The sequence below is a fragment of the Loxodonta africana genome, chromosome 4 (genome assembly GCF_030014295.1).
Source record: "Loxodonta africana isolate mLoxAfr1 chromosome 4, mLoxAfr1.hap2, whole genome shotgun sequence".
NCBI classification, from domain to species: Eukaryota; Metazoa; Chordata; class Mammalia; order Proboscidea; family Elephantidae; genus Loxodonta; species Loxodonta africana.
In genome coordinates this window covers 51,531,178-51,555,124 of record NC_087345.1, presented here as the reverse complement: position 1 = coordinate 51,555,124, position 23,947 = coordinate 51,531,178, and the positions used below count along the sequence as shown (strand labels likewise).

The following is a 23,947-nucleotide window of genomic DNA, read 5'->3' as shown; positions in this document are numbered from 1 at the left end:
GGTTTCTCCCTTGTGTAATCTAAGTGTACTCAGTTATATGATTGATTGACCAATTCATTACAACTTTTAAAGTATGATTTCATCTTGTTTTCTATTTTTTCCTAACTTAAGAAACATTGACTTTTTTTTAGCCACAAAACATTTTTTTTTCTAAAATATTTGTACTGAATACTGTACATCAGGTCCGTTCACCATAGAAACAGCTCCAAAGTCCTCCCAGGGGTTTATGCGAAAGCCAAATTAGGGAGGGCTAGAGGGAAGATGGAAACCCTGGTGGTGGTGTGGTTAAGTGCTACAGCTGCTAACCAAAAGGTCAGCAGTTCAAATCCGCCAGGCGCTCCTTGGAAACTCTACGGGGCAGTTCTACGCTGTCCTATAGGGTCGCTATGAGTTGGAATCGACTCGATGGCAATGGGTTTACCGGGAAGGTGGAAACCCTGGTGGCATTGTGGTTAAGAGCTACGATGCTAACCAGAAGGTTGGCAGTTCGAATCCACCAGGCACTCCTTGAAAATTCTATGGGGCAGTTTTACTCTGTCCTATAGGGTTGCTATGAGTTGGAATCAACTTGACGGCAGTGGGTTTTTAGAGGGAAGGTGACCAGATGCTGTCAAGTCAGTGCTTTTTTTTTTTTTTTTAATTCAGGCCCTGTTGAGTTTCTTTTTTTCATTTCTTTTTTTTTAATGATATTTTATTGTGTTTTTGGTGAATGTTTGCACAGCAGTTTAGGTTCCCATTCAACAATTTCCTCACAAACTCTTCAGTGATGTCAAGTCAATTGTGACTCATGGTGACCCTTCGTATTTCAGTAGAAGTGCTTCATAAGGTTTTTAGTGGCTGATTTTTTAAACGTAGGTTTCCAGGACTTTCTTCCAGGAAATTTTAGAACTTTTGCTGGGTATAATTTCAGAGGATCAAAGGTAAAGGTATTTAATGGAGGAGAAGAAATGGTTTGCAAAAGTTATTGTCAGATGCAGATGAGCTTTGAACCATTTCATTTTGCCAGGACAGCCCTGAAAGCTAAAGATTGACTGGCTGAACATGACGTTACTACTCCTACCCTTAGAAATTTCATACACCGTTACATGGATTAATCTTGAGCAAAAATCTGCTGTGGATTTTTTAAACTACCATGGCATTAACTCTGTGAATTCTTCATTTGCTTTACTGTGATCTGATGTGGACAATCTCATCTCTTAAAACTGTTCATAATTTCAACCTTTTTGTGGTTTCTCATTTTCCTTATTCTGAATTTTTAACTTTTGAAATTCCTTTACTTCTTTCACACAGTGTCCCCTCTAAATTTTCTCAAGTTTTTTCAAAATAATTTCAAAGTATAAAAAATGGATATATCACCAAAAGATGGGGAAAAGCCCTGAATCAATTATAAACTGTTTTGTAGACAAAACAATTCCAAGATCTTAGAATGCTGTTCCATTGATGAGTTTAAAATTGGCAATAACATATATTGTGTTTAAAAAGCAGGGTCACCAGTTAGAAGGAGATTGTTGTGAGAATCAAGATGTTGGCATTTTGGACTAGAGTAATCACAGGAGAGATGGAGAGAAATGAAAAGATTTGAGATTTATCTTGAAGTAGAAATGAGAGAACTCAGTAGTAGATAGAATGGAGAGGGGAGGAGAGAGATCATGAAGAAGAAACTGGTTTACATAGTTGTCGTGGATTAACTTGTGTCCCCCCAACATACGTGTCAACTTGGTTAGGCCATGGTTCCCAGTATTGTGTGGTTGCCTTTGGTTTTGTGATTTTATGTTAAAGAGGATTAGGGTGGGATGTAATACCCTTACTAAGGTCATATCCCTGATCCAATGTAAATGGAGTCTCCCTGGAGTGTGGCCTGTACCACCTTTTATCTTACAAGAGATAAAAGGAAAGGGAAGCAAGGAGAGAGTTGGGGACCTCATAGTATTAAGAAAGTAGTGCCTGAAGCAGAGCGTCCTTTGGACTTAGGGTTCCTGCGTGGAGAAACTCCTAGTCCAGGGGAAGACTGATGACAAGGACCTCCCTCCAGAGCTGACAGACCTTCCCCTGAAGCTGGTGCCCTGAATTCAGACTTCTAGCCTCCTAAATTGTAAGAGAATAAATTTCTCTTTGTTAAAGCGATCCACTTGTGATATTTCTGTTATAGCAGCACTAGACGACTGAGACAATAGTATTGTTTTCTGAGGTAGAGATGATCTGAGAAGGAACTATGTTAGTTTGAAGAGGGTATGAAATCAAGAGCTCTATTTTGAGTATTTTGAGTTTCAGGTACCTAAGTGAATCCGCCCAGTAGGCAATTGAGTAAATGAATATGGAGGTAAAGGGTTGGAGACAACAATCTGGGAGTCATTATCATATATTATTAATTTTTAAATTCATGAACCTTGCTGAGAACATTAGATTGAGAGTAGAGGTAGCAGTGAGGGCCTGTGACTTCCAGCAATTAGAGGTGGGCTGGAAGAGAGAGAATCTGAGGCGAGTTCTTTTTGTCAGTTGTTTATAATACATAGAGATTTTTTCCATAGAAGTTGTACCTGCTCAAGATATTGCTCTTAGTGGATTGTTTTTTGAACTAAATATTTGGCATATCTTTTATAAGATCTGCATTAGTTTCTTAGGGCTGCTGTGACAAATTACCACAAATCTGGTAGCCTAAAAAACATTGAAATTTATTCTCTCATAGTTCAAGAAGCTAGAAGTCCAAAATCAAGGTATTGGCAGGATCGTGCTCCCCCTGATGGCCCTAGGGAAGAATTCTTCTTTGCTTCTTCCAAGCTTCTGATAGTTCCTGAAAACCTTTGGCGTTCCTTGACTTATAGGTACATCACTCCAGTCTCTGCCTCTGTCTTCACGTTACCTTCCTCCCTCTGTGTCTGTGTGTCTTGTCCTCTTCTTACAAAGACTCCAGTCATTGGATTTAATGCCTACCCTAATCCAATATGACCTCATCTTAACTAATTACATCTGCAAAGACCTTATTTTCAAAAAAAGTCACATTCTGAGGTTCTGGAAGGGCATGAATTTTGGGAGGATACTCTTCAACCTTTTACGAGTTCTAAGCACCATTTTGAATGTTGTTGAGCAAGATAGTTCTAATACAATGTCAGAATGTTTACCTTGAGAGATCAGATTAGCAGCGAACCATTAAGGTTGGGATGCAATACCTTCCCTCCCACCCCACCCCCCCACACTTCTTCAGGACTTAGATTGTTAGATGACACTAGGTTCTTGCTCAGGTTAAAAGAGTTTGCCAGAAACTCTCATTAGCAGGCATGTTCATTGACCTTCTTATAATTTCCTGTGTTTCTCCTAAGTCCACTGATCAAGTCATTTTATTTTTAGAAGTTGTCATCAGAATGAAAAACAATTGGGATTCATGGGCAATCTTATTAAGTATTTGACGTCACTGATGTCAGTGACAGCGTGGGGCAGCAGATGAAAGCCTGTTTTATAAATTCTGTTCAGATATTCAAGACAGTGAAATGGGAACTGGTGTAGACATAGAGAAACGCAGTTTCTGTCTTACAGCTAAGCAGAGTGCTGTCATACCCCATATATTTTGGTATGCTTTCTCTTTGTTTTTCTTCAGAATCTAAACTAGAAAATGAAGGAAGACAGTTATTAGGTGACTACTATCTCCCAAACAGAATGCTAAGTACTTTTACATTGTGGTCTCATTCTGACCTTCCAACAATTCTGAGAGGGATATATATTCATATTGAGGCTTTAGTTATTGGTATTTTATAGAGGAATACAAAGAAAAGATACTCATCAAAAGCCATATACAAACTAGGATTCCACAGTAATTTTTTTTTTTTTTTGGAGGGTTAAAATTTACCTAAAGATATTAAATAACAAATGCATTGCTGTTGAGTCGATTCCAACTCATAGTAACCCTATAGAACAGAGTAGAACTGCCCCACAGGGTTTCCAAGGAGCACCTGGTGGATTCAAACTGCTGACCTTTTCGTTAGCAGTTGTAGCTTTTAACCACTATGCTACCAGGGTTTCCAAATATATTTAAAAGGAGATGGAAATAAAGTTATTTAGTTGAAATGTAATTGTGTGTTTTTAATTGTCCATTAAAAATATATTTTGTCTCAAATTTTAGTGAAATATTCCCATGCTGTGTTGATGATGTTCTCATTTTTTTCCTCTTCTTTTTTTGGTTTCAGGGGAAGAACTTGTCTCTTTTCCTCAGCATTAGTTTGTTAACTTTCTGGGGGTCCTCCCTTTTGGGTGCCCGTTTATACTGGATGGGAAACAAACCACCAAGCTTTTCCAACTCTGACAACCCAGCTGCTGATTCGGATAGCCTCTTGGCTCGCACGCTCACCTTCTTCTACTTGCCAACCAAGAACCTCTGGCTGTTGCTATGCCCAGATACCCTCAGTTTTGATTGGTCAATGGATGCTGTGCCTCTGCTCAAAACAATTTGTGATCGGAGAAACCTACACACTGTGGCCTTCTATACTGGACTCCTCCTCCTTGCCTACTATGGTTTGAAGAGCCCAACAATAGAAAGAGAATGCAGTGAGAAAGCTGCAACAAATGGCAGGCAGAATGCAAATGGACATAGCTGCCTCTCAGATGTCGAATACCGGAACTTAGAGATTAAGCCCAGTTTTGCATCCAAACTAGAAAATGGCATTAAAAATAATGTATCAGTGAGAACACAACTTCCCTCTACTGAGAACATTGTTGTACTGTCTTTATCTTTGTTAATAATACCTTTTGTTCCTGCCACGAACTTGTTTTTCTATGTTGGCTTTGTAATTGCAGAGCGAGTATTGTATATCCCTAGTATGGGCTTCTGCCTTCTGATTACTGTAGGTGCCAGAGCCCTTTATGTCAAAGTCCAAAAGCGTTTTCTCAAGAACTTGATTTTTTATGCTACAGCTACATTAATTGTTTTCTATGGACTCAAGACTGCAATCAGGAATGGAGACTGGCAAAATGAGGAAATGCTGTATAGGTCAGGGATAAAAGTAAACCCAGCGAAAGGTAATGTTTTGTTTTATGCTTTTGCAGTATACTTTTTGTCTTCTAGAATCTTTGCTCCTTGCCTTAAAATACAGTATTAAGGAAGAAGTGGCCCGATGTATGCATGGTCTATGTCTTTCTTTTTTTGTTTTTTAAGAGATGAGCAATGAAACTGATTTAGAGACATAGCCAGCATTCCATATTTGGAATAAAGAAGTAATTCCCTATGCTTCTTATTACATTAGTCCAGAGGAATTAGAATTCCCATTTCATAGAAATAATGACAGTTCTAAGAATTCAGAAAAATGTTTAGTTTTCACATTTTAAAATATGATACGGACATCTGTTTAATCATGTAATAAAAGGCTATCCCACTTAAGTATTTTTTAGCTCTTCTGTTTTCCTAGAATCGCCCTAGGAAATACCACAAGACTTACAGTCAGGGCTTTGAACAAGTCCTTCAGGTCAAACCACTGCTGAGAATTTGCATTTCTAACAAGTTCCCAGGAGATGCTAGTGCCATTGGTTAGGTATCAGTTTTGAGAACAGCTACTGGAGATGTGGCTCTTAAAATGTATTATACGTAAGAATCACCTGGGGATCCTCTAGATTCTGATTCAGTATATCTGGGGTAGAAACACCAATTCTCAGCAGGGTTTCAAACCTTAAAGAGAAGCCCTGCTTAAGTTGACATCTTTAAAAGATTTGGAGGTAAGGCTACCTCTGAATCTTGGAATTGTGTCTCTAGGTGTCAGTATGTGCACATGCAGGTGTTGGTCCCCTTAGCTTTGCATGGGCTAAATAATCAGGTAATAATAATCAGGTAGCAGGTTCTTATATGTTTCTAAGTCACTTAGCAAAATAAACTTTTTATTATACAGTGAAAAGGTTAATCATACATTTGATTATTTTTAATTTAGAGAAGTATTTTAGCAAATCTCAGGATCTATAGCCAGAATATATTCACTTTTAAAAGCACAAGCAAATAATCAAAAGCTATTATAATGGATTACTCTGGTTGAGACAGACAAACAGTGATGGAGGTTGGAGAGAAACTGAGTGAAAATAAGTTTACATTTTTAGTGCAGAAATAAGTAGTCTTGTTCTTCATTAGCCATTTTTTAGTTATTTATCTTTTAAATTATGGTTGCTTCTGTAATATTTGAATGGAGCCCTTTTTCCAGAGATCTAGACACCCCAGGAGCAACTTTGACATCCTTGTTTGATTAACATAGATTAAGTCGAGAGTTCAGTGAGCAACTACACGTTTTTTTTTTTTAAGCCAAAGAACTAATTGTTGGTACTTATTATGCTTAATAGATTGCAGAACTCTTCAGGGGAGTAGAAGCATTAAATTGAGCTAATGCATATAATTCCTCAATTCTCTTTGAAAAATCATTACCATGTGGATTTACTAGGTAGTGAGTACTGCAGTTTATTGAATGTCTGACCCAAATCTTGCTGTAAAAATAGTTGCAATCAGTTTTCACAGAATGATTTTCAGCTAGTGCTTCTTCACTAGTAGATGTAAGTATATAGAACAAAGCTATGCAGCTTATTTATTTTCTTTCTCTTTAAAACATATACGTGTTAAGAAATTAAAACAAAAATAGCATATTATTTGCATGAAGGATTTTTCTGAGGATTTATTAAATTCATTGGTTAGGTTTAAGGTTATGCTCCTGTAACAAAGAGCCAAGATAACAGTGGCTTAAATAAGATAGAAGATTTATTTTTTTTTCATGTAGCAATCTAAGTTTGTGTAGCCCAGGGCTGATAAGATGGCGCCATAAGTTTTTGATCTTCACTCCTCTTTTGTTCCTTTGCCATCTCTGGAGTGTCACCATGTCCATATGGTTCGTGATGGCTCTTTATCACATCAGCACTTCAGCTATAACAGGAAGAGAGGGAGAAAGGGCAAATGGTGGGTGTACCCATTCCCTTTAAGAGCATGTTATGGAAGTTGCACACACCACGTTCGCTTACATATCATTGGCCACACCCAGCTTCAAGGAAGACTGGAAAATGTTATCTTTATTCTTGGAATCTAAGTGCCTAGCCAGATTTTATTACTCTGGATGAATGTTGTTGCATGCTGTGAAGTCGATTCCGACTCGTAGCGACCCTATAGGACAGAGTAGAATTGCTCCATAGGCTACTAACCAAAAAGTCGAACTGCTGACTTTTTGGTTAGCAGACTGAGCTCTTAACCACTTCCTGGATGGAGAGGGAGGACAGATAGTCCAATGCTAGAGGATAAGTAGCAGTCTCTGCTCCAGAGTAGGTGAAAGCATTTTGTAAATCCATTGTTGTTATTAGCTGCTGTTAAGTCGGCCCCTGACTCATGGCGATCCCATGCTTAAAGGAGTGACATGCTGCCTGGTCATGTGATCAGTTGCACATTGGACTGTTAGGATCCACAGGGTTTTCACTGGCTGGTTTTCAGAAGTAGATTGTCAAGCCTTTTGTCCTAGTCCGTCTTAGCCTGGAAGCTCCACTGACACCTGTGGAGCATCAGAGCAACACACAAGCCTTCACTGACAGACAAGTGGGGCTGGACGTGAGGTGCTTTGGTTAGAAATCAAACCTGGGTCTCTTGCACGAATAACAAGATTTCTACCACTGAACCACCACTGCCTTCTTTCCAGCATTAGCTGCTATTATTGGTGACAGTTTTTATTAATAAGTCTAAGTTATTCTGCTGACATGGTTAAAACATTTGATCATTTCTTCATTCATCCATTCACTAAGTAAAGAATTTATTAAGCATTTCCTTGGTGTTTAACGTATTTACATGTCTCTTTTTTAATACTAGAAATGGTGGTGGCGTAGTGGTTAAGAGCTACAGCTGCTAACCAAAAGGTAGGCAGTTCAAATCCACCAGGCGCTCCTTGGAAACTCTGTGGGGCAGCTCTACTTTGTCCTATAGGGTCACTATGAGTCGGAATTGACTCAACAGCAATGGGTTTTTTGGGTTTCTAATACTTAAGACTCATAGCAGTCCTGTGTACAACAGAACAAAAACACTGCCCGGTCCTGTGCCATCCTCACAATCATTGTTATGCTTGAGCCCTGTGTTGCAGCTACTGTGTCAGTCTGTCTCAATGAAGGTCTTCTTCTCTTTCACTGACCCTCTGCCTTACCAAGCATTATGTCCTTTTCCAGGGACTAGTCAGTCCCTCCTGATAACTTGTCCAAAGTATGAGAGATGAAGTCTTGCCATCTCTGCCTTTAAGGAGCATTCTGGCTGTACTTCTTCCAGGACAAATTTGTTTGTTCTTTTGGCACTCCATGGTATATTCAATATTCTTCGCCAGCACCATAATTCAAAGGTGTCAGTTCTTTTTTGGATATGATGGGCAGATACTCCAAAATATTATTGGTTAAATGAATGCATGACTGATCAATATTATAAGTACTCTGAGACATCAAAAATTGAGTTTCTGAAGAAACCTACCTCCTCCCTTTCCCACCTAATCAGCTGCTGTACTTGCAGCATTTACCATCTCAGTTGATGATAACCTGGGGTTATCTGTAGCTCTTTTTTTTTTTTTTTCTTCTTCTTCTTTCACACCCTACATCCATCCATTAGAAACACATCCAGAATTTAAGCACTTTTTGACCACCTCTACTGCTACCACCAGGGCCCAAGCCACTATTATCTTACAATCTTACATCTTGGTTATTATTAAAAGCCTCTTACCTGATCTCTCTGCTTCTATTTTCTTGCCTTTTAGCTTGCCTTTTAATTTTTTGGTTGAAATCTGGCCATGATATATTGAGTAAAAGGAACTGAGGTAAATAAGCCTTTAGTGTATGAGATTTTATGTTAATCTGATTAGGAATTGGGTGGTACCTATAGATGCCAGAGACTTCAACTTGCTATGGTGTCCTTGTTTTTGTCACTCCTGTTGCCTTTGGACTTCTCTAAGAACTCTGATAGAGTCTTTGTCTTGCAGCTATTTCAGCTATAATTCACTGTTATATGGGAGCCCTGTTGGTTGGTGTGGTGGTATAGTGTGGGGCAGGGGAGTCTTTCTACAATTTTAGGATTAAATCTCAGTCTTTAGTGAGCCTGTGTCTCTGAGCTGTGACTTCCACAAGTGTTTCTTAGGCCTCTGTGTACTTCCCTCCCTCCCTCCCCCCAACACTTTGATACAGGAAGGCTAGAAAACCAAAAAGAAAAAAAAAACCTATTGCTGTCCAGCCTATTCTGACTCATAACAGAAGTCTCTCATTGCCATCAAGTTGATTCTGACTCATACAGACCCTATAAGACAGAGTAGAACTGCTCCATGGGGTTTCCAGTGAGAGGCTGGTGGATTCAAACTGCCCACATTTTGGTTAGCAGCTGTAGCTTTTAACCACTGCACCACCAGGGCAGCTAGAGGGGTCCAAAGCAGGAGGATTCCTTTTCCCCCATAGCTCCTGGTAAAGTGTTTTTCATTTGTTATGGAGAAAGCTCTGGGAATATTTCACTTGAGTCACAATAGACTGGATCCATTGCCATCAAGTAGATTCCAACTCATAGCAACCCTACAGGACAGAGTAGAATTGCCTCATAGGGTTTCCAGGGAGCAGCTGGTGGATTCCAACTGCTGGACTTTTGGTTAGCAGCTGGTCTCGACCATTGCACCACCAGGGCTCTGAATAGACTGGAAAAAAAAAAAAAAGAATTTTTTTTTTTTTAGACTGGAGGGTAACTAATAATAACTGCGGTTTTCCTCCATCAACTGAGCCTGGAGAGTGACTTTCTTGGCTCTTCACTGTGAGAACTTGGTGAGATCCCTGGAGGTAAAAGCCATAAAAGTATGGGAGACCCTTAGGATTGTGGTCCCCTGAAGTTTCTCGCTCTCAGGCTAGTCCACACAGCTTCCAGCAAACTTTCAAAATTACCATTTAAGTGGGATTATCAGTTTATGCCTCCAGGTAAGAGGATCTCAGCTATGACTCTGGATTTGCCTGTCTCTTCAGATTTCAGGGATGGCTGAGCACATGACACCCAACACTGGACAGATGAGATCGAAAGCAGTTTATTAATCACATATACTTACAGCCTGGGGACGAGGATACCACAGGACATGCAGGGCCACACAGAGGTTGCATTCAGGAACAAAGTAAATAAGCAGGGGTTGTGGGAAGTAGGCTTTATAGTATTAAGAGGGTGAGTTGCCTTGGTTCTGGCAGGAAGATGTGACTGGCAAATTTGAACAATCCCATAGATGGTCATGGAATTGATACCTGCTAATTTTTTTAATTAACAATAAGCAGGAACTATGCCTGATCCCTTTGATAAGGAGAGTTGCTTGGCTAGGGGACCTTTTCAATGGTTGCAGAGTGGGGAGGAAGACTTGCAGTTAGGCCTTTTGAGGCCCTCCTAGTTGTCGATGTCAAGGGCAGCACATAGTATTAATTTTAGGCCTTAACACAAATACATAGTCTTTCTCCTTATGGAGTTTATAATCTGCTGAGTGATTGGATTTACATGTATAATAGAAGGAGAAAGTGTGTAACATTATGCTGTTGATATACCGGTACTAAAGAATGCTTGGAAACCCCTGTGGCGTAGTGGTTAAGAGCTATGGCTGCTACCCAAAAGGTCAGCAGTTCGAATCTACCAGGTGCTCCTTGGAAATTTTATGGGGCAGTTCTACTCTGTCCCATAGGATCACTGTGAGTGGGAATCGACTAGACAGCAATGAGTTTGTTTTTGGTTTTTTTTTTTTTTGGAAAGGACCCTTCATAATAAGGAAGATAGACTCGGGCGTGGAGTTAGTTTTGGATTCCATGATTGTACTGCCATCTGTGACATATGCTTCTGTTTTAGTACAAGGAAAAACTCTTTAATTCCAGGTTCTTTATTATTACTATTTTTTTCTGTTTATAACATGCTAATAATAATTCCGGTTACAGTTACTTCCTTAGCAATTATGAGATTGGTAGTAATCTTCCTTTAGGCAGATTTTTCTTAGTCTGTCATGTTATTTGAGCTTAGCAAAGATTACAACCCTTTAAAGCCAGTCTCCTTTAAAGTTGTCTGAGATTGCTAGTTTTTTTTCATTGTTAGGTTTTTTTTCTTCCTCTGAAAGCCTTTGCAAATTTTAGAGCACTTCATCCTGCCATGTGCTTTAATGGAATACGATTTTAAGCCTCATGAAGCATTATACATTAAAGCTCCTGCCTTCAGTAATAGGTCCTGTAGACAGCTGCCAGTCATTTACTGATTGGAGGGAAATGGTGATGGGTAAAGCCTGTTATAATGACTGTGCTGCTAATTTATGGTTTAAATCTGGACAGTGGAGAAATGATAGCTGATTTGGACTGTGTAAACCACAAGGCCTATCTCATTATGTGGTTGATAATGTCAGGAAGATACTAGACATAGTTGATGACTGTAGTTTGCTGATTTCACAATGACTCTCTGCATTTTTTGTTCTACAGAAAGAAGAAATTTTCTCTGGTAACTGCCTTAATGTACAAGCCATATATTATTTAAAAGTTTTTCCCCCTTTAGAAAAACACATATATCATATTGATTACTGATTGCTTGAAAAAAAGCACTTCTTAATTCATTTTAAATCTGTTAAATGTATGATCATTTTCTTGGCCTATGGGCTTTAGCTCTATAGAATTTGGCACCACTGATCTCTGTTGCTATGGCTTTCAGGGAACCACATAATTTTGACTATCTCTCATTTTCCACACGTTTCTTGTGTGGTTTTATTTCCTCCTTAAATTGATGTATTCTACAAGGTTCTGCCCAAAGCCTTCCTTTAATCTTCCTCTTTTATAGTATTGAGAACATCGTATATATAGTATGTATTAAACAGTCAATAAACGCATTGTTGAATTTCTAAGTTACTGGTAGTCTCCAACTTACAGTGGGGTTTTGGTCTGACGACTCTGTCATAAGTCAGTTCTGATACAAGTCAAATATCTCTTTTTTAAGTTTTGATTATTATTGCCTTTTATTATCAGTGTTTTTATAAATTCGATCTTTGAACATTTGTGAGTCAACATCTAAGAATGTAACTCTAGCAAATTACATGCTGCAACATTGTATGTGGTACATATTACTAACAATAAAATGTCTAAAAAAAAAAAACCATAATCATAAGTATGGCTTGTCGTAACTCACATACGTCATAAGTCAGAGCCTACTTGTATTTTCGTGATTACTTCATATCTATTTGAACTTTACCCAAAACCCAGTGCCATCGAGTCATAGTGACCCTATAGGACAGGGTAGAACTGCCCCATAGAGCGCCTGGTGGATATGAACTGCCAACCCTTTGGTTAGCAGCCATAGCACTTAACCACTACACCACCAGGATTTCCATTTGAACTTTAACACTTGGATGTTGTGCCAGCATCTCGAACTCATCAGCTTCCTTTTCTAAAACCAACTGCTCTTGCTGACCTCTTTATTAATTTGAGTTCTTAATCACAGACTTACAGAGTTACAGTAGATAAGCATATCAGTGAGCACAGAAGCATGAAATAGAATAATAGCATTTACGGTGACACTGCTCTGAAAGACAATAACATTTTTTTTTAACCATAAATTCAAGATCAGATCAATTCTGAGAATGGTTGGTATATTAACTCTATGTGAAATTGCTTTAAAGAACATATGACTTTTTGTTCGTTTGAATGCAATTTCTTAGAAATAATTAATACATGGAAATTTTGTTTAATAAACGAATATTTGTCTTTAATGACTGTTTCTCTTGTAAATGTGAGAAATGATAGATATAAAAGATAAATGTATGATCAAGCTCATATTTGAAATTCTGAAAGTGATTATCCAAGCATTCTGTACTCACTTTCAGATGAAAATGACAAATATAAACTATTTACATATTGAAAACAGAGCTCAAATAGTTATTTTATCTGTATAATGTTTTACAATTTTTTCTTCCTCTGGGAATTTATGCAAAATTGATGCTACTATTTCAGTTTCACATGGTTTCAGATTTCAAGAAACATGTATGTTGAATGAGCATCATTTTATATTTAGGAAAACAAATCCAAATTTAAGTGAAATCTAACCTTTTAAACCACGTGAAACTTGATTAATTCACTGAGGATTTTATGGTCTAAGCTTTTGTTTACCTCTAATTGAGCTTTCTCTTTAGCTATGATGAATTGTAATTAACTAGCTTTGAAATTGTGTCCATTCTATTTCTAGATAATATTTTTATGTTATGTCTATGATAAGATGAAAATTTTTCAAAAAAGTTATAGATTTTTATGTAACGTGAAGTTTAGTAGTTGGGTCAGGAAGGGAACCAGTATAGTGTTTGGTTAAAAATGACTGGTCCAAGTTGGCAAGCTGAAAAACACAGATTTCCATCTTTTAAAGAAACGTGAGGTTGGGAAAGCTAGCAAAAAGCATAGTTACAGATTGAGAGAAAAATAGTACTAAGTTGAATTAGGTTTCCACAGAATATTGTTAAAAATATAGTTTAAAAAATTCTGAAGTCCATCTACTCTTTTGAGTAGAAAAGGTAGGTAATGAAACAATGGGGCTGATAGTATAATAAAAGTGTTTTATTGGGACAATAAGAATAAAATATTTTCTTAAAAAATTTACTGAATTGTTGAGTTAAGGCTCTTTAAGTATTTGATTCTTGAAGAAGTATGATCTTTTTTCAGTTGGGTCACTGTAGTGGCAGAAGTTCAAAAGACAGGGCTTCCATGCCTCTGAGAATGGAATAGCACAAACATTTTTTCTCTTGTCCCATCTCTAATGACTGGGAGAATAACTGTCGAAAGAAGGTACCAGGCACAACAGACTGAGTGAAAATAGCTCTGTGGTGTATTACCGATTATACTGTATTGCTAACTCGAAGACTTTTTGAGATTATCCCTGACAAAACATTTCGAATCCTAATGGGCTTTTGAAAATCCCCAAATTTAGGATGAGTGTCACCTCATATTAAGTATATTTATTAGGGCTTTTATTTCAAAGAAATAGCCCTGGTGATGCAGCAGTTAAAGTGCTCAGCTACCAACCAAAAGGTCAGCAGTTCTAACCCACCACTTGCTCATAGGGAGAAAATGTGGCAGTCCGCTTTCATGAAGATTTAAACCCTTGGAAACCCTATGGGGCAGTTCTACTCTGTCCTATAGGATCAATATCAGTTGGAATCCACTCGACGGCAAAAGGATATTCCAAAGAGAGGCCCCTGCGTGGTGCAGTTTGCACTCTACTGCTAACCTAAAGGTTGGCAGTTTAAACCTACCCAATAATTTTGTGGAAGAAATGTCTGGCATTCTGCTTTCATGAAGTTTACAGCCAAGAAAACTCTACGGAGTAGTTCTATTCTGTAATACATGGGGTTGCAATGAGTCGTAATCAACTTTATAGCAACTGTTTTGTTTGTTTGTTTGTTTCTTAATATTTCAAAGGAATTGAGATTAGAGCATGATTAAAATAAACATGAAGTTAAATTACTCTAACTTCTATATTAGTTTTTTGTGTTTGATTCTTGAAAATAACATTTTTTGCTTTACTTTAATTAATTTATCAAATATTTATTCCTATGCGTGTGTACATACACACACACGTGCACACACACTTACACTATGTTGATATGGTTTAAAGAATACCTTTGAAACAAACTATCTGGTATTTGTATTTTGCAGTTAAAGAAAAGGAGCCACTTCACCTTCCCTTATTTCACAGCAGTTTTCTTTCTTTCAGCTCACTTGTTTTATTTCTTTTTCTTACCTTATTATGTGCTAGGGACTCCATTACAATGTTAAATAGAAGTGATTATAGCAGGCATATTTTTCTAAGGTTGGCAAATGCAACATGTTAGAATGCTTTCTCAGGTTCAGAATGAACTTCAAACAGGTGGCAGTACCACCCTTTCTTTGATCAAGGGTGTTTGGGACAATTCAGATCCATTTTAGGGTGGCCAGGCCCTCCTACTACAGTGATCTCTCCTGGTGAGGTCTGTAGACAGCCTCATCTGACTCACCTAGGATGCTTGTTACAAACATAGTTTGGGGCCTCATAGTTGGACCTGTTGAATCTCTAGCAGGCATATTTGTCTGTTACTCTTTTTTAAAAAAGGATGCTTTAACATTTCACCATTAATTATATGCCAATGGTAGGTTTCTTGTGGATAAGTTTTATCTTCAGAGTTTTCATTTTATTTCTAGTTTAAGAATTTTTTATTCTGAATTAATATTGATGATCATATAGATTTCCCTTACCTCAATGTGTTAATTTGATGATTTATATTAATAGATTTTCCAGTGTTGAACCTACTTTGCATTCCTGGAATACACCCAGGAATTAATTATGATCTCTTATCATTTTTATATTGTGATGGATTTATTTTTTACCATGCTTCTAAGTGATATTGGCAGTTCCCCTCTTGTGGTGTTATATTCCGGTTTGAGAATCAATTATGCTTATAGAGTCAGTTTGGAAGAGTTTCTTTTTTTTTTCCCAGTAATAAATTGTGTAAAATTAGAATGAACTATTTTTTGTGTATTTGGTAGAACTTAACCTGCAAAGGTTAGACCTAATGACTTATTTATGGATACGTTCCCCACCCCACCCCCAATGATTTAATTTATTTCATGGTTTTGGAAATGTTTTGATTTACTTTGGAGTCTATTTTGCTAAGTTTTTTTCCCCTAGATTTTGCCCAATTTAACTAGAGTTTGAAATATACTTATAAAAAAAAAAGTTATATATAATGTTCATATATATATATTAATCTCTGCTGATATTGTAGTTTAAAGCATATTTTTGGGTTAACACTCTGGGCAATAGACGTGGTGTTACTTCAGAATTCGTGAAGGTGGATTTATGCATGGGAATTTTTGGAAAAATTTTTTTCCTTTTTCCGTTTTGCCTGTATATGTTGGACAGACAGTATCCCCCACCATTTTCTCTGATGGTTTTGTCCGTTTGCTTGTTTCTAGTTCACCCCCTCAGGCTTTTCCTCTCGTAGGGCTGGAGTTTATGTGGCTTCTCCAATCTAACTTCCCACCTGAAGCCCACTGAAGATCAGTCCTGGTTCATCAGAGCTTAGCAAATGTATGCAGGGTTCATGCCAGCCTGAGCTTGTCTACCCGTCTGGATTTTTGCATTCATGTAGTTTCTGGATTTGGACATTGGTTTTCCTTTCTTACTGCTGTGGACTGAATCATGTCTCCCCAAAATATGTGTCGGAATCCTGACCTTTATACCTGTGGATGTAACCCTGTTTAGAAATAGGGTTTTCTTTGTTGTATTAATTAGGCCATATCCATGTAGGGTATGTCCTAAACCACATCACTTCTGAGCTATAAAAGAGCAGATTAGACACAGAGGCAGATACAGATGGTACAAATGGGGGAAAACAGATGCCGTATGAGGACCCTCTACAAGCCAAGGAACCAAAGAAAGCCAGGGGCTACAGACAAGGAAAGGATCAGCGTAGCTCAGACCTTACCTTTGGGCTTTAAGCCTCCAGAACTATGAGAAAATACATTTCTATTCTTTAAAGCCACCCACTTGAGGTATTTCTGTTACAGCAGCGTTAGAAAACGAAAACACCTACCAATTAATACATTTATTCAGACAGATCTTATGTTTTTTCTAGCACTTTTGCATGTGCTGTACAAGGGATTCTCTGGACGTTGAGTTTCACCATGATACCAAACACAGGGAAACCTAAGGAATAGTTTCAAATCTGGCATCTATTAAGGAATGGTTAGCTATGTTATAAGTTATGTGTGAGACTAGAGTTGTTTGCTTAAGATCTTCGCTGATGTATTTGAGAATTTTAATTCTCCTTCAGGAAAAGAGAATCAAGCTGTTAATATTAACTAAATAGTGTGTAAGAGCATGATCTTATGCAAAATCAAATTACAGATATTTGACCCTTATGAACACAGAAGGTAAAATATGTTAATTTTCTGCTGCAATATAAAGTTAAAGATACAGATATACCCATGGTTAGGAATTATGGTACAGTGTTGAAAAGTAGTGGTGAAAGCAGGCATCCTTGTTCCTTATCTTAGCAGCAAAGCTTTCATTGTTTTCCCATTGAGTATGATGTTCACTGTGAATTTTTTATAAATGTCCTTTATCATGGTGGGGAATTACCCTTCTATTTCTAATTTGGTGAGTACTTTTAAGATGAAAGGGTATAAGTTTTTGTCAGATGCCTTTTCTGCATCAATTGAGATGATTATGTGGTGTCTTTCCCCTTTCCTTCTATTAATGTGGCTTACTATATTGATTGATTTCTGGCATAAATCTCACTTAATCATGGTGTATCATCCTTTTAATATGCCATTGGATTTTGTTAGTACAGTAAAACCTACAAAAGCTGGAACCTATCAGAGAAGGGAAACTCAAGTATTTTCTACTAAAAGGAGCAATAGAAAAGTGGTAAGACTGCACCCTGTCAAAGGCAGAAAACTAGTGAGACCTGGAAAAACAAGGCAGCCTTGTCAAGTTCTGGCTCTCATAGGTTTCACTGTATTTTGTTAAGGACTTTTGCATTTATATTCGTAGGAGATAATGGTCTGTAGTTTTGTGGTCTCTTAATCTGGCTTTAGTTAATGTAATGCTGGCCTCCTATTTTTTATTTTTCCCACTTTTTTTTCTTATTAGGAATAAATTTATTCTCAAATCCATCTTCAGTAACCAAAGATAGGGAAAATAGAGAAGTAACTACATATTTTTAAATTGTTGGAATTACATGTAAGTACATAAAATGTGTGCTTTAGCTTTCTGACATCGGTATGAATCATAACCTTTAAATCGTGTCCACTTCTTCCATTTTAACAAGCTTTGTTTTTTAAAGCACTTTACATTCTTTTTGTGATAATCCAGGATGTAATTAGGAAAAATAAAATCTCCTAGGTTTATAAGGACTCTTATTTCCCTGGAGTCATCTTAAGTGACTGTCAAACAATTAGTAAAAACCCCAGGCTATAAATGTTGACCGCCTCACAGTCTTCACTAATGAATAGAGTTAAAAAGCATAACTGAATTAAAACAAACAAAAAAAGTTCATATGTATTATAAAATTTCATGCAATTGAGTGACTTCTTTTTCACTGCTTTCTACACCCCCCTCCCTTTTTCCCTTGTTTAATGTTTTGAGGTTAGAGAGTTTTAACATAATTAAGCTTTATCCAAGAGAGCCCTGGTGGCATAGTGGTTAAAGCACTTGGCTGCTAACTGAAAGGTTAGCCATTTGCATCTACCTGCTGCTCCACAGGACAAAGATGTGGTAGTCTGCTTCCATAAAGATTTACAACGTTGGAAACCCTGAGGCAGTTCTATTCTGCCCTATAGGGTTGCTATATGTCAGAATTGACTCGACGGCAACGAGTTTAACCTTTATACTTAAAAATGGTATTTGTTATACCTTTGTTTGGTAGTGGTTAAAAGCAAGAACTTTGAAACAAGAAAGATAGACGCCTTTGGCTCTGATAGCTTGTGAGTGGCACTTCTTCGACAGTTTCCTCATTTAGTACCAACTGGAGGGGGCATTGGTGGTTCAGTGGTAGAATTCTTTTCTTCTATGCAGTCAATCTGGGTTTGATATCCAGCCAATACACCTTATGCATATCCATCACCTGTCTTTCAGTGGAGGCTTGTGTGTTGCTATGATCCTGAATAGGTTTCAGTGGAGCTAGGTGAAGAGAGACTAGGAAGAAAATTTTGGCAGTCTACTTCTGCAAGTCAGCCAGTGAAACCCCTTTGGATCACAATGGTCCAATCTATAACTGATCATGGGGATGACACAGGACTAGGCAGCATTTCGTTCTGTTGGGCATAGGATCACCATGAGTAGGAATCTGACTCGAAGCTAACAACAACAAAAATAACAACTGGACGATAAGTTCTATCTCATTTGTTATGAGGAATAAACGAGATAAGATATACACAAACCTTAGCATAAAATGTATGCCTTTAATCTCGAAACTATTCTTATGAGATATGTGTTAGGCACTCATGTATTTATTTTATATTATAGGTGGTCTCTCGCAGATATCTGGCAAAAGACTTGAATTTTTAACTCTTCTTGGAGGTATCATACAGATTTCAAACAAGTAATTCAAAACCGGAGCAAACAAAATTTAGGATTTATGACCTTATTTTATGTAGCTAAATAGTTGTATTTTAGCAGAATTTTACAGAGTTCAAGATTTTGACATAGGGACTAAAGACATGTATTAAAGTTCTAAGGTAAAAATAAATGGTAGCTGAAGGCGCGAACCAAAGATGAGAGTCCTTAATAATTTTGGTGGCGGTGTTCAGTGCAACACTGAAGTTAAACTGCGATACGAAAATTCATAGAGGCATGATTGCTTATGTAGACCTGAATGTTAAGTAGTTAAAACCGTAGAAGAAAAAAAAAATTCCTTCTTAATCTTTTAGTGAATAGCTGAAAATTAAACATTAATATTAAGAGACTCATATATCCTTAAGCAAATTTTCCAAAGAGCAACGTATGTCAAAATCATAGAAAATTATTTTATTTTATAGTAAATGAATATATATTATTTACTCAAACTTTTAGTGTAAAGTAAAAATCCTTGAAAAAAGTGGCCACGTATCTCCCATTGATATTGTGAATCAAAATGAAATTGTAATAGTTTAGAGTTAGTTTGAATTTACTTTGTAAACTTATTAGCACTACTGTATGTTTGAATGAGAACTTTGAGGGGTTCTTAGGAGGTACTATTGCAGATCATTTACCATTTCTAGATCATTTACCATTCAAAAATGTGCCATCCTCACAATTGTTCCTACGTTTGAGCCCATTGTTGCAGCCATTGTGTCAGTCCATCTCATTGAGGGTCTTCTTCTTCTTCTTCACTGACTCTCTGCTTTACCCAGTATGATGTTCTTCTTCAGGGATTGGTCCCTTCTGATAACATGTCCAGAGTACGTTGGACAGAGTCTCGCCATCCTCACTTCTAAGGAGCGTTCTGGCTGTACTTCTTCCAAGACAGATTTGTTCATTCTTCTGAAAGTCCATGGTATATTCAATATTCTTCGTCAATACCATAATTCAAATGGATCAGTTCTTCGGTCTTTCTTGTTTGCTGTCCAGCTTTTGCATGCATACGAAGTGAATGAAAATACCATGGCTGCGTCAGGCACACCTGAGCCTTCAAAGTTACGTCTTTGCTTTTTAAAACTTTAAAGAAGTCTTTTGCAGCAGATTTGCTTAGTGCAATACAGCACTCCCCCAACCATGGTCCACAGTGCTTGTGTTCAAGGAACCCTTATTTTACTTAATAATGGCCCAAAGTGCAAGAGTATTTATGCTGGCAATTTGAATATGCCAAAGAGAAGCTATAAAGTGCTTCTATTTTATTATTAGTTATTGTTGTTAATCTATTATTATTTGGAATCCACTCGACGGCAACAGGGTTTTTTTTTTTTTTTGGTGCCTAATTTGTAAATTAAACTTTATCGTAGACATGTATGTATAGGAAAAAACATAGTATATATAGGATTCAGTACTATCCTTGGTTTCAGGCATTAACTGGAGGTCTTGAAATATATCCCCCAAAGATAAGGGGGGACTACTGTATGTAGTTCGGTTTCTTGATGGCTGCTTCCATGGGCATTGATTGTGGATCCAAGTAAAATGAAATCCTTGACAACTTCAGTCTTTTCTCCATTTATCATGCTGTTGCTTATTGGCCCAGTTGTGAGGATTTTTGTTTTCTTTATGTTGAGGTGCAATCCATACTGAAGGCTGTGGTCTTGATCTTGATCAGTAAGTGTTTCAAGGCCTCTTCACTTTCAGCAAGCAAGGTTGTGTCATGGGTATATCGCAGGTTGTTAATGAGTCTTCCTCCAATCCTGATGCCACTTTCTTCTTCATATAGTGGAGGTTCTCGGATTATGTGCTCAGCATACAGGTTGAATAAGTATATGCTTAGTCTTAGGAAATAAGTCATGTACTTGTTAAACATTGCTTATGAAGTTTCCATTACATGAAAGGCATCTGCTGAGCACTTAGAATATCTTAATAAATATACCTAAGTCCTCATTACCTTTGAGCCATTTATTTACACAGAGAAGATATGCTCTGTGTCCAATATATTAACTGGAAAATATGACATTTAAAATTACATTCCTGGAGAAACATTGATATATTAATATATAGTTTGACATTTTTTTTTTTTTTTCTGATATGGAATATGGGTAGCAGGTAGCTTTTTTCTGTGATTGGTATTGTTGTTTTGACCCAACCATCTCTGACTCATTTGGATAGCTTATTTTGTTTTCATATTATACTTCATTCCTCAATGAAATATGTAAGACACATTGAGAACTGTAGTATTTCATTCCACTTTGTATTTGAACTAAATGTTGAGAGAGTGGTATGGTCTTACCTCTAACTAGATTCAGATGGCTGGGAATAAATCTGGACCTTCCTTGTCATTCAGCCTACTGTAGAGAGCTAAACTTCGGTTTTATCTAAGTAAAATGGAGATAGTAATATACTTCAAAGGGGGCAGTGGTCGTGCAGTGGTAGAATTCTCCCCTTTCGTATAGGAGACCCAGGTTCTGTTTCTGGACATGCACAGCCACTACCCATCTGTCATCAAAGTCTTGCATATTGCTGTGATGTAGCACAGGTTACAGCTTCCAGACTGAAACAGACTAGCAGAAAAGGCCTGGAGATCTACTTCTAAAAATCCCCCAATAAATCCCTATGGATCACAGCTGTCTGAACTGGAACTGATAGTGGAGGACCAGGCAACATTTTGTTCCATTGTACGTGGGGCCACCATGAGTTTGAAGCCAACTCTACAGCAGCTAACAACAAGAATATACCTCAAAGGTTTTATTAGGGCTAAGTTAGAACACCGTAAAGCATGTAGTTAAGTAAATACAAACACTATTATTATTGTTGTTACCTTTTTTACCTTTTTACCTTTTTTCCTTCCCATCTTCCTCTTTATCTCCCTTCTCTTTTCCTCCTTTTTGGCTGTAGTAAAGCTGCAGGACAGCACTATGAGATGGGACAGGAGTTCCCCCAAATGAAATCAAGTTCTTATTAATTTTGTTTATCGATAGGTATTAACTGAGTACTCTGAATATTTGGATACTCTGTTGGGAAAAACTTAAAAATTACATTGAGGTTTTAAAACAAATTTCAATATTTTTTGAACTTCAAATAAATCCCGTGTTTATATTTTCTCTTCAGAGTATGAATTGGATTGGTCTGCATGCATCCTCTATTAGAATATAGACTTTTAAAAACATGGATAACTGTTATTTAGGCTGCATTACAACTTCTTGGACAAATTTTGGGAATTTTATTCCAATAAAAATGTGCTTTTAAAGGTCATTACATGAAGTGAACACATTAATATATTGATGTGCTTAAAAGATGTCTGCTTGTAATACAACATAAAGGATATTAAATGTTAATGAAAATAAAAGATCCTTAAGATTTGTTGGTCCAAAGTTTAAGTACCAAAGTGAAAATGTGAAACTAATCCCAAACATCTGTTTTGAATTGTTTTACTACATGAAAAAGAAGTTTAATGAATGTTAAAACCTTTTATTGCTTAAGTAGGATATAGGATAATCCCATCTCTATTTTAAAAGAATGTGGAGTGTGACCTTAATTTTCTTCCTTTCCTTCTTTTTCTCCCACCCTCTGTTCCCTTCCTCCTCCTTTTCTCCTTCCCTCTCCATCCCTCGCCTTGAGCCTAGGTGCAGAGGGTTAGGTTAATTATATTCCTTGGTTCATAGCCATTTGTGAGGATGATTCCTGCAAGCTTTCTCTCCTTTATTTACCCATTTCTTTTTCTTTGATCTCCATTCTCAACTTCATTTTCTCTCCGCACTGTAGGTATCTGCTCTAATGTACTTGATTTGTATCTTTAAATGTATAATATACTGTGGTAAAAGGTTACTTTTTGAGGTGTGAAATAATTTTTCCTTTTATAACTGGGATCGTGACACAAAATGCATTCTGGTTTTTGATCTTATTAATAAGGCTTTTAAGATCTATTCATCTCCCCACGTTTGGATGGAATTTTTTGCTTCAAACTGCTGCATAGTAATTCATAAAGTGTGTGTCCTGTATCATGTTCCTGTGGTGGGCAGCTAAATTACTTCCCACTCTCAGCCAATGCTACCAAGAGGCCTGTACGAACGCTCTCAGATGTTCTCTGGGATAGGTACCCAGGTGTGTGATTGTTGGTCAGGGCTTATCCTTAGGTTAATCTTTGATTTATTTGTTGATTTGTCTGGGTACTGTCAAAGGGTCCAACATAACGGCTGCAACAGGCTACACTGCCACCAACAGTGCAGAGTCCTCCCCCCCAATTTCAAATAGAACTGAGCTTTATCCATTTAACAAATTTTTGCCAGTGTGAGTGTAAAAGGGATCTCATTGTTGTAATTTGCATTTCTCTGTGTTACTGAGGAATCTGTGTATTAGTTAAAACACTGCTGTTTATTTTGGTTTCCCTTTTTATACAATCTGGTTCCTATTCTTTGTCCCTCCCTTCCCCCCCCCCCGCTTTTTTTTCTGTTGGGTTTCCTGTCTTTTTCTTGCTGCTTTGTAGTAATTCCTTTTATATTTTCTACAGTCTCATTCTGTTTTAGATGTTGAAATATCTTTTCCTAGTTTATCATGTGTTGTATACTTAACTTGGTTCATAGTGTCCTTCGATAAATAGAAGGACTTCATTTCAGGTACATAAATCCATCAACTGTTTACTTTTTGAGTTGTCTTTGGGGGTCTTACTAAGAAGTCGTTCTGTACTCCGCAGAGATACCCTTCTATGTATTCTTCTGCTAGCTTTTATAGTTTTTAACTCTCACATTTAACTTTGTAGATGATCTGGGGCTTACCTTTGTATATGGTGCATATGTTATGAAGAATCCAGTTTCATTTCTCTTATATACTATGGTTAGAATAAGTTTTTTTGAGTTCCTCGATAAATGTAAC

At 37.3% G+C, this 23,947-nt stretch overlaps 1 protein-coding gene across 1 annotated transcript in view; it reads left to right on the top strand.

The window, feature by feature from the left end:
* Positions 1–23,947, top strand: part of TMTC2 (transmembrane O-mannosyltransferase targeting cadherins 2) — a 456,462-nt gene that overhangs the window by 223,313 nt on the left and 209,202 nt on the right. Inside the window, exon 3 of the mRNA XM_003405237.4 lies at positions 4,179–5,007. Coding sequence (XP_003405285.1) covers positions 4,179–5,007 — 829 coding nt within the window. The remainder of the gene's footprint in view (positions 1–4,178; positions 5,008–23,947) is intronic.